This window comes from Lactuca virosa, chromosome 1 (genome assembly GCF_052849685.1).
Source record: "Lactuca virosa cultivar CGN04683 chromosome 1, Lactuca_virosa_CGN04683_v6, whole genome shotgun sequence".
In the NCBI taxonomy this organism is placed as follows: Eukaryota; Viridiplantae; Streptophyta; class Magnoliopsida; order Asterales; family Asteraceae; genus Lactuca; species Lactuca virosa.
In genome coordinates, this window is record NC_136426.1 from 38,916,497 (window position 1) to 38,932,119 (window position 15,623).

General features: G+C 34.6%; 2 protein-coding genes across 2 annotated transcripts; both read left to right on the forward strand.

The window, feature by feature from the left end:
• Nucleotides 1–8,064: 8,064 nt before the first annotated feature.
• On the forward strand, nucleotides 8,065–8,929 carry LOC145113091 (F-box protein At2g35280-like). Its single transcript, XM_079049194.1, has 4 exons — nucleotides 8,065–8,207; nucleotides 8,308–8,464; nucleotides 8,559–8,780; nucleotides 8,882–8,929. Exons 1-4 carry the CDS (start codon nucleotides 8,065–8,067, stop codon nucleotides 8,927–8,929), a joined length of 570 nt encoding a protein of 189 aa, XP_078905320.1.
• An 809-nt stretch (nucleotides 8,930–9,738) lies between these two features.
• LOC145113100 (uncharacterized) lies at nucleotides 9,739–10,779 on the forward strand. Its single transcript, XM_079049199.1, has one exon. The coding sequence runs from the start codon at nucleotides 9,739–9,741 to the stop codon at nucleotides 10,777–10,779; it is 1,041 nt and encodes a 346-aa protein (XP_078905325.1).
• The last annotated feature ends 4,844 nt before the right edge of the window (nucleotides 10,780–15,623 follow it).

Consider the following 15,623-nt stretch of genomic DNA (forward strand, 5'->3'; position numbering starts at 1 on the left):
TTTAATTGGAAAATATAAAATATTTAAGACACTTCCTCAGTTCATTCCCTCCAATTTGATGTTTCACGAACTTTCCCCAGCTTCCTTAGCACATATAGAGGAGCATGAGAACATGAAGGTCATCATGAAGCAATACTATATTCTTAAAGTTATTACATCGAGAATATGTGAAGACCATAAGTCATCATGAAGTCACTCGTAGTCGGGATTCGAAGATCCCCAAATAAATCTTGATTCAAATGGATTCTAGTATAATTAAGATCGTTTTGACTTGTAAGATTTTAAGATTAAGATTGGAATCATAACAAACATGAGTAAAACGGTTGTCTTAGGTGCACAGTATATGTATTAACAAACATTATCCCAAATAGTACACACAATTATCAAACATGTGTTCTACCGATCTCTCATTTTCTAAAGTATATATCCATCTATTTCCAAAGTATCAGACATGTGTAGCAGTAACATCAAGCGCAAAATGCGTTGGGCTCGATAAAAGACTAATCTTTATTTTAAACCTATGGAATGTTAACATTGCCTATAGATTCTTACAAAACATAGTTAAAGGACCTCTTTGTCTTTCAACAAAAGATTAGGGGTGTGAGGAGTATTGACCAGTACACACTTTAAGAGAACATATAAAATACAAAGTTGTCTATAATCTATAAATATACGGATCACCAACAGAAAAGATGCTTTTTTAGAAGAGAAGTGCTTTTTGTGTTGCATTGCTTATCACACACCATCTTTGATATATGTGAAAGAAAAAGAGGGATACTGACTTTTGCTAGGGTTTTAAAGTCTTTTCACCCTCTATTTTCACCATCTTTATTGACATTTTATTCCTTGGCACTTTATTGACAATTTAAAGTATAGTTCTTTTTTAATAATAGTAATAATAATAATAATAATAATAATAGTATAATATTTATTGGAAGGATGTGAATTTACATAAAGGTTTGCTTTAGTAGAAGGTGGCAGGGGTTCTTTCTGTTATCCCCCCTATGCTATAATATTCAAAAAAAAAAATAAATAAATAAATAAATAAAAAAATTGTGTAATCATCCATCTTGTGTTGGGTGTTTCCTAGATTTGTGGGCATTTGGTTTTTATTCTTTGGTGTTTCCTAGATAGGTGGTTTTTCTTTTTGTTCCACTTTTCCTCGGTAAATAAAGTTACGATTGTTTCCATGGTGCTCTGTAAAATAATAATCTTTCTACTTTAACTTGGTTTATAATTAATCATTTAAAGTTTCATTTAATAAGTCCCCGTAAGTTTAAAGTCGCCATACATGTTGTTTATTTTATTTAACCGTTTAATTGGAGGTTTATGATAAAACATTAGGCTGAAGGTGTCACCATTCATTTTTTATATCACAGTGTGGTGTTTCCACATGCAATGAAAAAAAAGTGTTTCCTTAATAAACAATAAAAACATGATATTTTGGAAATGTTTTAACATGTTTGGAATTTCAAAATCATCCTTCTTTTAGAAAAAAAAATTCGATAATAATAATTAGAGTATATAAAAATAGATCAAACACACTAACCCAACCGAAATCCAACCCAATTGAGATATCCAACCCATTAACTTAAATTTGTCAATTAGTCTAACCCATTTATTTATAGTGTGTTGGGTAAAAAAAAAATTAACCAATTTAACTTTTATATACTATTAGATATAATAATTATTTTAATATTATCGTATGTTAATCTAAGTATTAATTTATAAATTATATTTTGTATTATTATTTAGAAAATCAATAGAAAACTTCTAATATTTTGGTCCAAGTTATGAAAAAACATTCTGAGTTTTCATTTTACTTCATCTCTTTTCTTATTTCACAAAAAATCTTGAAATTTCTTGGTTCTAAAAAATTTCATGGTTTTAACCATTTGTTATACCTTCAGGACTATTTGCATGGTTCTAACCATTTGCATCACTTGCCATTGCAACACCCACTTTCCAGGCATGATATAAATTATTAAGTTACATGTTCAAGTTTAAGGATTTTGGGTTTCCGGGAATTCACGACGCGAGCCTTGACCTTAGGGACGCAAGTTAGGTCAATAAGTAGCAACACGACTAGGATCTTGGTCGCGATGTGACACCTCTTTGTGCACCTATAGGCCCTCTAAGGTATGGATTATGAGTTGGTAGTCTTGTAGGTCAGTATGATGATTGGTTGGTGCCTATATGTCTATTGAGGTGTTAAGTATGAGCCGTTTGTATGTATGCATTGTATATATGATGTGTTATATAGAATTTTTTGATAACTCACTAAACTTTGTGCTTACTCTCAAGTAAAATGTTTTTCAAGTTGTTCTTATGACAAACGGAAGAGCCCAGCTTGACCGTACTGCACATGCAACTCGGCTGATATTTGTTTTAGACTTTCGTTGTTTTATGATGATTCTAATACACTATTTATTATATGGTTTGTGGTGATGAAACAATTTGATACTTTAGCTTTTTATCAAAATGGTTTGAACGATTTATTATGTCTTTTGAAAAGAAAATATTGGTTTGAAAATTTAAGACGTAATAGACATAGCATAAAATCACAATGTTGTATATTGGTATGCCATCTAAAACATACCTTCATTTTAAACATTCACATGTCAAACCAAAAGTGATCATAGAAGTGAATCCAGGGAGTCACAAACATTGTGTTTCTTACGGTCTCAGTGTTTTGGAGATCCGAAATTTAAATTTATTGACATGTGAAGTAATTGATCTATGGAAGAACTGTTCAGCATGCTTAAGATTTAAGGATAAAACACATGCTCTTTCTAGAATTCATAAAGCCTCACCAACCTACTATTGTATTGATTGGTTTATCGTCGGTCAAATGATTTCTAATATGAACATAACAGTTGGTTTTCCTTTAACCTATTTTTGGGTAGATTATAATAAGGTATTCAACATAAATTTAAATATTTTATAATACTTGTAACATAAATTTGTATGAAAAATGGATTATATGAACGATGATGAGTTCAAAATGATGTTAACTTTATTGTTTTGCGGTTTGCAATTGGTTATAAAACATTTATATCTTTAGTTTTATAGAGCTTAATGTTGTTTATTCTTATTTACACTTTGAACCAAGAAATTTGCAGATTTATAATGAAAGAGTAAAAGAGATGAAATAATTTTTTTGAGACTTTATTATAAATTATGCCAAAATAATGAGATTTTTTTTCTGAAAATAACGGGGTAAAAAGATAGTTTACATGTAAAAAAAGGGTTTATTTGAATTTTTTATCTGATGATCGGAACTTTTTTGTTCACTACAAGAAAAACACGATTTTGCTACGGAAGGAATCCGTTGCTAAAGGCTGAAATTCCGTTGCAAATGACGATTAGCGACGGAATTTGCAACGGCCTATTTTCGTCCCTAAAAACGCTGTAGCGAGGTATTCCGTCGTGTATTCGTAGTAGGATTCCATCGCACAATCCGTGGTAGTTATTCCATCACAAATTTCGTGGTGGTGATTCCCTAGCAAATCCCGTGACGGTGATTCCCTAGCAAATTCTGTGGTGGTCATTCCCTAGCAAATTATGTGGTGATGAATCCATAGCAAATTTCGTGGTGGTGATTCCCTAGTAAATTCCGTGGTGGTCATTCCCTAGTAAATTCCACGGTGGTCATTCCCTAGTACATTCCGTGGTGGTGATTCCGTAGCAAATTCCGTCGTGCTGAATCCCTAGCAAATTTCGTTTGATGATCTCCTAGCAAATTCTGTGGTCGTGAATCCCTAGCAAATTCCGTTTGACCACTTCCTAGCAAATTATGTGGTCATAAATCCCTAGCAATTTTAGTGGTGTATATATTATATACCAGATTCAATATGGACCGATGGATAATTGATTTATAAATTATATCCAAATAATTTTGTAGAAATATATGAAAAACAAAAAAAAACAAAAAAATCATAACCATTATATCATAAAATAACAAAATAATTATTTATTACATGGAAAAAAGAAAGTTGCTACTCTAAAATACATAATCTTTGATAAACATATATCAACCTACTACTCTTGTTGTTTTGTAAAGACATTAATAAGATCCAATGTCGTTTGAAGTTGTTTTTCAAGATGCCCGACCCTTGCTTTGTTTTCATCTTGTTGGGCGTTCATCATTTCTTTAAGCTCTTCGTTTTGTTGTTTTTGTTTAGCAACAAGCTCCCTCATTTCTTCTATTTCATCATTTTTTTTCCGGAATGTAAGATACATCCATTTTACCATTCCTATTGGGAACTGCCTTTGCAAAAGAGTCTAATCCATAAAGTCTTCTTTTTTATCATGACCACCAACAACATCATAAAATAGCTTGTCCTCCTCAAATTCAACACCTTCAACTTCCAACTCTTCCCGTTTTTCTGTAAAGGCCGCCTACAAAATAAAAATATTACAAGTTAAAAGATATCAAATTTAGGAATGATATTATGGAGTAGCTACAATATAAAAGTTAATTTAAACTGAAATGTATATTACATGAATTTGTCTATCTTTTTCATTTGTGAAAGTGACTCCATCATGATTCTTAGTGTGTGTATACAGAAACAATTCACTATGGGGTGGCTCATGTCCTAATTTCCTCTTCTGCATAAATACCATATAAAAAGTCAAATATACATATAAACATATGCAAACATTGATACGATGTACCATTTAAAAAATTACCAAATCAGAAGCTATCTTCAAATGACATGCAGATCCAGCGTTATGTGTAGGTTTTGCTACGCCATCAACCACACCGTTACGCCTATTTTTCTTGTTCTGCTCAGATTTTAGCTTGTATTCTTCTGTATTCCATTTTAATTGCCAGGAGTTCCAGACTTCCTGTGGAATATGAGCTGGTTTAAAGCCATGTTTGTTTCTTTTTGGGCTCCTCGTGTTGAAGAGATATTGACCATAACTTTGTGCCGCTTTCCTTGCCCAAGCTTGCCTCACCAGCGAGTCTATTGTCTCATCCCAACAACATTTTTTCTACACATTAACAATATAAACATAAGTTGAAGTGTAAATGTTTACCAAACAACAAATTATGACTTATAGTTACCTGAAACTCCTCCCAATATAATTCGCGCATTTCTTTGCTTACTTGTGCCCAAGCGTACCCTTCTGGATCTACTCTTTGTTTAAAGGACTGACTAATAAAGTGTGTACAAGGTCCTGGTGGCATTAGCCTGCAAGTAATCATGTGATGTGTTAAGTTATGAATTGATATGTAGGTGTAAACCGAAATTTAATACATAAAAAAAGTTGTAATTAAGATTTGAATTGGTAACTCACGTATTTTTCCAAACATGAACATTTAAACGTCCATCTGGTCCACAATCTTCAGAGGAATTGTTTTCACCTTCTACACTTTCCATTACAGATCCATTCATGGTTGGTTGTGTTGGTGATGGGGTAGCTTATGGGATAAGTTTTGTTGATGGGGTATATTCTGGGGTAGGTGTTGGGATAGATGTATATGTTGAGGATGTAGTAGTTCCTTTACTTAAGGAGGGTGTGGTAGTTATTGTAGTTGTGGAGGATGGTAGTGTAGATGCAGGTTTTGAGGTTGTGGTAGTAGATATAGGTGTTGATGATGTGGTAGTGGGTGTTGGTGTTGAGGATGGTTTAGATGATGTAGGTGTTGAAGTTTTGGTTATTGATTTTCGTGTTGACAATTGTATTGTTCCAGTTTTTGAAGTTTTAAATGTTTTTTCTAAGGAGGGTGTGGATGTTGTAAGTGATGCCGAGGAAGTGGTAGTCATGGGTGATGTTAATGATATAGGTTTAGGGGTTTTGTTGGTAGATGTTATAGGTGCTTTGGATGTGGTTGTTGGTATTGGGAAGTCGATTTCTTCATCTTGTAACTGTATGTTTACGAATTTTGCAGCAGAAATCCTGTTGCGTTTCATAACTTGTGGTGCAATGAATTTAGTTGGCTTCACACCGGATGCTCTTTTTTCTTTCGAGGTCGACATCTTTCTGACACAAACAATAAAAATAAATTATATATGAAGACATTACTTTGCATGCAAACTATTGAATACAATCAAAACCAATTTACATGAAGATGATCAGAGAACAAAAAACGATCGATCATCACGACAACAGTAAATTAAATAAATATAAATTTTAGATGAGTGACAACCTATATCGCCAAAGTCAGTGCACAAACGTATAATGAACAAAGATTTCGATCAATTAGCCGCCGGAGATGATGATTACAGAAAATATAAACTCTATTTCTAATCGGTAAACTTACCCTAATATGCAACATAAACGTGTGTAGGTTGGAGGGAAACGAATTGTGAAATACTTTGAACCTCCACTAATAAAAAATTCGAACTGTGCTAATTACCGCTAAATATTTAGTAATTCAAATTTATTTAAAGTAGTTACAAATTGATAGATAGGGTATATACATATAAATAACGTCAAGAAAGAACATAGACTAACGATGTGTTCATAGTATAATTTTAACTTAAAACTATATACGAGGACTAAACATTAATAAACTATACATATTTATGCTTTTCTGTTTAAACCGAAATTTATATACAAAAGACGTACAAGTCATGTCAATATATATGGTAGTGGCTTATGGTGTCCATGGATGACATATGGGCCATTGGTCGACATGGTAGTGGCTTATTGTGTCCATAGATGACATATGGTTGATTGGTCCACATGGTAATGGATTATGGTGTCCATGGTTGACATATGGATGACATATGGGCCATTGGTCAACATGGTAGTGGCTTATGGTGTCCATGGATGACATATAGGCCATTGGTTTACATGGTAGTGGCTGATTGTGTCCATGGATGACATATGGTTGATTGGTCCACATGGTAATGGCTTATGGTGTCCATGGTTGACATATGGTTGATTGGTCCACATGGTAATGGCTTATGGTGTCCATGGTTGACATATGGATGACATATGGGTCATTGGTCAACATGGTAGTGGCTTATGGTGTCCATGGATGACATATGGGCCATTAGTCGACATGGTAGTGGCTTATTGTGTCCATGGATAACATATGGGCCATTGGTCGACATGGTAGTGGCTTATTGTGTCCATGGATGACATATGGTTGATTGTTCCACATGCTAATGGCTTATGGTGTCCATGGTTGACATATGGTTGATTGGTCCACATGGTAATGGCTTATGGTGTCCATGGTTGACATATGGTTGATTGGTCCACATGGTAATGGCTTATGGTGTCCATGGTTGACATATGGATGACATATGGGCTATTGGTCAACATGGTAATGGCTTATGGTGTCCATAGATGACATATGGGCCATTGGTCAACATGGTAGTGGCTTATGGTGTCCATGGATGACATATGGGCCATTGGTCAACATGGTAGTGGCTTATGGTGTCCATGGATGACATATGGGCCATTGGTCGATATGGTAGTGGCTTATTGTGTCCATGGTTGACATATGGTTGATTGGTCCACATGCTAATGGCTTATGGTGTCCATGGTTGACATATGGTTGACATATGGGCCATTGGTCAACATGGTAGTGGCTTACGGTGTATATGATATACCCATGGATGACATATGGGCTGCAATATTATTGAGCATAATTTTATGGTTTTTCAATTTAAAGAAACGGAAGTTAATTTAGTTTAGCTGGCAAACGCGTTTTACTTCTTACCCGAAGTCGCAGGTTCGAATCCTACTTATGTCAATAATTTTATTTAAATTCGTCTCTCTAAATGTAATCAATATTTTTATTTAACTTCATCTTTTTTAATTTAAACTGCTCAATTTAATTACAAAAATAAACATAGGTATTGACAAAAATACCCTAACCATTTACGTAGTAACCTTTTTACATTTAAGGGAAATTATGTCAATTCATAGTCTAAACACTTAGGTGCCATAATTTGTAGTTAGAGTCATCCCGTCGTTTCAGTTTATCGGCGATAGATCTTCTACAATCCATTACCAACACTCAAAATTCCCGAACGTTGATCAATAAACCCTAAAATCATTGTTGCTACATAATTTGGATTACACTCCACGCAGATCAACATAATGGCAGCGAGTTGTTCTTCAGAAAGAATGCAAACAAGGCAACAAGTAACAAGGATCACTGCTTTGCCATCGCACTTGATCGAAAAAATAGTAACTACGGTTGGGGGAAATTTACCAATCGATGCTTTTAAGTTCCTTATAGTGTAAGTATGATTTGCATTACTTCTATTAAACTTGTTTACATACTTAATTTAGTGTTTAATATATGAATTTTGTGTTGATTTGTGAATTATATATGTATAGTTGCAAACTCTTTAGGGATTCTGTAACATCAGACGCATTATATAAAAGCATAGACACAAGTCGAATAAGGTTTCGTTCATTAAGTGTTCACCAGTATGAAGTCACAAACAAATGCAGAAAGTTGAACAACCCACACGTACTCTTCAACGATGGAATGGTACTCTTTTTTTAAGCAATCGGATAATTGCGAATTCAATTAGTTTTCTACATTTGTATTTTTTTAAATTGTATGATTACTTATTGTATGGCAGGCGAAGTATTTTATGATAGGGGGAAAAATAGCAGGGAAAAAGTTGCTTAAAAATGCAACCGATCAGGGGCAGTTGGATGCGATCTTCGTACTGGGAATGATGTTGATGGCCGAAGGCATTGAAAGGAAGCAAGAAGCTCTGATCATGTTAAATAAAGCCTACGTTAATATTGGAAGAAGTTGGAATCTAAGAGATACCTGTAACAAGGTTCATAACCACTTGGTAAGGAGAACAAAGGAGATAAAGTTCCATGGATTACATAGAAGTTGTGCAAAGCATCCTTCTGTGGGCAGTTATTACACAACTTTTATGAGTCAATACAGGTGGTTATTGAATTGCGATATTTGTTTGTGGGATGCGTGTTTCGTTAGGTTTGCTTTGATGTTTGACATTAGTTTCGAATATATATATATATATATATATATATATATATATATATATATATATATATATAATAGTTGTTTGAGTCACACAATTAGTGATGCATATTGTAAGTGTATTTTGATGTAATGTGAATACATACTTTTAACTTTATTAAATGTTACTATATATATGTTATTTTTGATATGTATGTTATTTTTGGCTTTGTCATTTTACTAACCAAAAGTCCACTGTAACCTATAATAGGTTATATTGTTTGAATAATGTATTTTGATTGAAATACCCTTACTAATCACATATATGGATTGATTTCAAGGGCACTTTGGTCTATTTGCAATCTTTACAGTGAATGCGCCATTTTTGCTATGGAAATAAAAATAAGTGTTTAATCAAGTCGTTATTAATAAGGAAAAGACCATATACAAAATTTATATTTTAAGTAGCTCTCTCTCTCTCTCTCTCTCTCTCTCTCTCTCTATATATATATATATATATATATATATATATATATATATATATATATATATATATATATATATATATTTATTACGAATGTTATTTAAAATTATCATTACCCGTATACTACATGGGTTTTAACCTGGTATTGAATAATATCGACCCAATAATTTGACCTAGTATCCATCCAACACATTGAAATCAAGGGTTGTCGAAGGTTCCCTAATAGATACACACTTTGTTTGCATATGTGTTCTGCAAGTGTCGATCTCAATTATACCATTCTACTAAGGTAAAATATTGTGTTATGTAAAATTATACGTTACTTTAAATATTAAATACAATGAACAATCAAAGTAAAAAGTGGATGTATGAAAGAAAAGATAATCGTAGTTGTGTATCCCGTGTTTTCGTACAAGGAGTGAAAATTTTTATAGATTTTGCTAGCAGTCAACATAGGTTCATGGACCAAGATAAAATCAAATGCCCATGCATCATATGTCGTAACTTACCATATACAGAAGTTGATACTGTTAAGCATCATTTGTACAAGTTTGGTTTTGTTGAAGAATATTGGTTTTGGGATAAACATGGCGAAACATCAATTGATGATGACAATACGTTTTTTGGGGTGGATGATTCAAACAACAATTTTAGTGAAGGTGCATGTTCTTATAGAGAAATGATCATAGATGCAATTGCTCCTGATTTAAATAATAGTAATCCTGAAGAGGAGCCAAATGCTCTAGATAAAATTTTTTTTGATATGCTAGATGCAGCCGATAAAGAATTGTGGACTGGATGTAAAAAAGTGACACAACTATCTGCTGTAGCTAGACTGTTGAATATAAAATCAGAGTATTGCATACATGAGCAAAGTTATGATGCTACCTGCCAGTTGATAAATGATGTGTTACCGGAGGAGAATAATATGGTAGATAGTTTATACGAGAGCAAAAAGTTAATACAAGCACTAGGTTTGACTGTGGAGATGATTGACTGCTGCAGATCTGGATGTATGATATATTGGAGGCAAGACAAAGATCTTTATCGGTGCAAATTATGCAATGCAGATAGGTACAAACGGTCAAAAAATTTGGCCAGATGTTCTCGCGTATCCTTCAAGAAAATGCATTACTTTCCTTTGACTCCAAGGTTGAAGAGACTGTATGCTTCACAAGCCACAGCCGCTTCCATGCGATGGCACTCCGAGAATCATGGACATGATGTTGGAGTAATGTGTCATCCATCCGATTCAGAAGCTTGGAAGCACTTTGAAAAAAGTCATCCTTCAGTTGCAGCAGAAGTACGTAACGTAAGATTAGGCCTAAGTACAGATGGGTTTGCACCACATGGAGCATTTGGAAAACAATATTCATCTTGACCTATTATTATAACACCTTATAATTTTCCACCTTCTATGTGCATGAAAGAGCCTTACATGTTTTTTACCGCACTTGTGCCAGGTCCGTCAAACCCTAAGCATAAAATAGATGTATTTTTGCAACCAGTTGTTGCAGAGTTGGAGCAATTATGGGAAAAAGGCGTAGTAACATATGATATATCTTTAAAACAAAATTTTCATCTAAGAGCAGCTTTGATGTGGACAATAAGCGATTTTCCAGCATATGCAATGTTGTCCGGATGGTCTACAGCGGGTAAGCTAGCATGTTCACATTGTGGGAAACATACACAAGCATTCAGACTAAAGAATGGTAATAAGATGTCATGGTTTGACTGCCATAGAAGATTTCTACAGGTAAATCACCCATATAGAAAGGATAAAAATAAGTTCAATAAGAATCGTGAAGTGATAGAAGGTCCTCCTCCAAGTAAGAATGGTGAACAAACTTTAAGGGAGATTGAACAATTAGGTTTGGTAAAAGTGACTGAACTAAATGTTGATGATGTAAACAAAATATGTGGCGATCATGGTTGGAAAAAGAAAAGCATATTTTGGGATTTACCATATTGGAAAACAAACCTCATTAGACATAATTTTGATGTTATGCATATTGTTAAAAATGTATTTGAAAACTTTTTTTACACTGTAATGGATGTCAAAGGGAAGACGAAGGACAATGTAGCAGCCAGAAGAGATCTAAAGCTCTATTGTAGGAAGAGAAAAGGAGTCGAAGATAATGAAAGAGCATACTACACTCTGGACAAGAATCAAAAGAAAGCCATATGCCAATGGGTGGAGAAATTGCGTTTCCCCGATGGTTATGTTTTTAATTTGGGGAGGTGTGTTGATTTAACAGGGTGTAGACTGTTCTGAATGAAAAGCCACGATTGTGATGTTTTTATGCAAAGATTGATGCCAATTGCATTTCGTGAGATGTTGCTAAAACAAGTGTGGGAAGCATTAACAGAGTTGAGTGTTTTCTTCAAAACATTAACAGCAACATCAATCACAACAAAAGACATGGAAATGATTGAAACCGAGATCCCAATAATATTATGTAAATTAGAGACCATCTTTGTCCCTGGTATTTTTAACTCCATGGAACATTTACCAGTACATTTTCCATACAAAGCGAATGAACTTAATTAGAGTTAATTATAACCATAACAAAAAATAATAAATTTTAAAAAATGCAAAAATAACACTCACATAGTTTTGAAACCATAATGCAAAGTTCTTCTCAACTTCAGCTGCAAGGACCTGTTCATCCATATCCCCCATAAGTTCATTCAAATGTTCTTCAAATGTTATTGAAATGGTGATACAGAATATTTGAAGAACATTTGAATGAACTTATGGGGGATATGGATGAACAGGTCCTTGCAGCTGAAGTTGAGAAGAACTTTACATTATGGTTTCAAAACTATGTGGGTGTTATTTTTGCATTTTTTAAAAATTATTATTTTTTGATATGGTTATAATTAACTCTAATTAAGTGTTTTACCATTATTCATATAGGCACGTAAGATCCTGATAAACAACAAGTCTATATCTGACCTATCCAAAATGCCATTCAAAAAAGTGAAGTTATATAGTGTATACTTTGTCAATGGTTACAAGTTTCACACAGAAGCTCATAGTCTGAACAAATCAACAACCAATAGTGGATTGTGTGTTAGTAGCCAAGGAGGTGATTATTATGGTAAGGTAGAGGAAATTTTAGAAGTCGAGTACCCTGGTTACCCAATTAAAACCACGGTTTTGTTTAAATGTCATTGGTACGATCCAACACCTAACATAGGAGTTAAGGTTCACAAACAATATAACTTGGTCGAGATAAAGGTCAAAAGAAAATACAAAAAGTTCGAGCGATTTGTTTTAGCCATGCATGCCACTCAAGTGTGTTACATTCCTTACCCAAGTTCGAAAACAAACAACTCGGACTGGTGGGCTGTATTTAAAGTTAAACCTCGTGGTTGGACCGATGAAAATCATCCTCAGAAAGACGTTGCTTTCCAAGAAGATGAAGTTGAATCAAATGAAATCATTATACCAAGTCTATTTGATACATACAATTATGATGATGATCACGAAATGTCAAGCAACGGTTCAGATAATGAAAATAATATTGATGATGAAGGTGAAATTCATGAGGACGACAATGATGGTATTCTTGACAGCGAGGGTAGTTATGAGTATAGTACATCGAGCAATGAAGAAGAAGAGGATGAAGAAGAAGAGGAGGAAGAAGATAATGACTAGATGTTTTTGTGTTTAATGTTTTTTAAGATGAAGTTAATTTGTAATTTGGTTTAATATCAATACATAAATGTAAACTAGGAAGAAAGCCCGGGCTTCGCCCCGGGATGTTTTTTTGTGTTTTTTATGTCAAAATGTAAAACTATTTACTGTAAAGCCCAAGAGTGTCAAAGTGGCTAAAGAATTGTGGAAAAAACCTAAATGTTTTTCGTGTATATTGTGCCAACTGTATAATTTTTTATAATAAGGACTAAAAGTGTCAAACTGGCTAAAATATTGTGGCAAAAATGTAAAGTTTTTTTTGTGTTTTTTTAACCAAAATGTAAAAGTTTTGTTTCCAAGGGCCAAAAGTGTCAAAGTTACCAAAAAAAATGTGGCAAAATTCTTAATGCCCAAAAAGTTCCTATTGCTAACTCTTTTGTGCTTATATATATATATATATATATATATATATATATATATATATATATATATATATATACACACACTAAAGTATTACATTATAAATTATGATATATATGTTATTTTTGTCTTTTCCATTTCAACAATCAAAATTCCAATTCCATTTCAACAATCAAAATTTCACTGTTACCTATAAAAGGTTATAATATTTGAATAATGTGTTTTGACACAAATATCCTTAGTATTCACATATTTGAAATGATTTCAATGGCACTTTGGTCTTTTTGCACTCTCAAGCGTTGAGGCGCCATCATACCTCTGACGTCACACCGGCGTTATCAGTTCTTCAACCATTCAGAACGTCTCAACTATTCCGGACGATAAATCTCCATAGAAACACTAAAACCCCCAAATCGTCGAAGGGTAATCGTTCTTAAAATCGATTTTCTCCGATAATAGACACTCATGTACACCTCGCGACCAGATCATCATAAAGTAAGTATTTTTTTTCCATACCCTGTTACACTTTTTTTCATTGTTACGCTTATTTTTTAAAAAGAAATTGAAATCAACTACTCCAATGTCTATTTTTTTAGTATAATGTTGATTACTAGAAGTCGTCGTTCGTTAGATGATCTCCCATTAGAGATTTAGAGTCGGATATTTGTAGTATTAGGGTCAGAATCTGCGAAAGACATCGTCTCTGCAAGACTTTGGTAATTCTCAATAAACATCAACTAATGAATGTATATTTGATGAAATACAATTTTCTTTATTTGTTATTTACTGTGTTGTAACACCCCAAATTTCAATTGTTCAATGAAGGACCAAAAGTGTAAATTTAGGAAAGGGACTCGACGAGTAGGTCCGCTTACTCGCCGAGTCGGAGCGGGATTCTATCGCGGTTTAAGTGGCCAGCTCGCCGAGTCGGCGGGTTGGACTCGACGAGTTGGTGCTGAAGAGAGAAAACCCTAATCCCGGGGGTTGTGCCTTATATAAAGCACATTATAACCCACCCTCAGCCTCTTTGCTACCCTTTTGAGATCCAGAAACCCTAGAATCGAGTGAGCTTCCATTAATAGAGAGAATAGAGCTTTGGAGGAGAAAATCTTGGAAAGGGGCTTGAAGATCAAGAGGTTTGCTGCTAAGGAGTGGTGTAGATCCGGGATCTACTTCAGTTGGAGCTCATATTGGAGGTAATAATCTGTTGCTTGGGCTCTTTTGCATCTAGATCTATTATCATTTGAGATTTGGGGCATTTTTGGTATGATTGAGAGCTATTTCGAGTTAGAGGCTTAGATTTGAGGTTGCTACTTCAGATCTAGGCTTGTGATGGTCCAAAATGTCATAAAGCTTATGTCCAAGAGTTGTTGGTAAAGCCCCTTTGTCATGAACCCTATCCCTAGAGTGTTTTGGGCCTATATCTCCTTGGTTTCACGTAAAGTTTGCAACTTTATGTGAGGGTTAGAATGTAGAAGAGTGGATCTATGGATTGGAGCCCCTGCTTGGCTCGAAAAGCCTCTGTATGGATTGAGAACTGGAGAGACTCGGCGAGTCACATGGGTGTACTCAACAAGTTGTATGAACATGTGCATGGACTCGGCGAGTTGAAGAACAACTCGGCGAGTCTGTTGAAGATTGCCTTGGACTCGGTGAGTCTGGTCGCAGAACCCCTAACCTCTTCTGGTTAAGACGCAGATCAGTGAGTCGAGGGGGTGACTCAGTGAGTTGGACAGGTTGGGACTCGGAGATCGTTGGACTCGACGAGTCTTGGGGTGACTCGGCGAGTTGAGTCGTGTTTTAAGAGTTTTCAGAGTATAAGGACTCGACGAGTCAACGGGTTGACTCGGCGAGTAGGGTCAGTCAGGGAGTTTGACTTTGGCCTGGACTTTGACTTTGACCTTCAAGGGTGTTATGGTAATTGGTTATTTATGTCAATGGTCCATTGGTGGCAATAGGTGTTGGAGTTTGGAGCAGTGCTTCGGGTGTGTGCTTCCGTGGTTCGGTTCTTCATTTCAGGTGAGTTATCCTCACTGTACTCAAGGGTCTAAGGCACCAAGGCCGGCCCTTTGAATTGTTGTTTAGAGCTTGTTATGTTATGTGATGATATGCTTGCTAGTATCCTGGTAGATAGGATAATGATATGAGGATATGCCATGCTA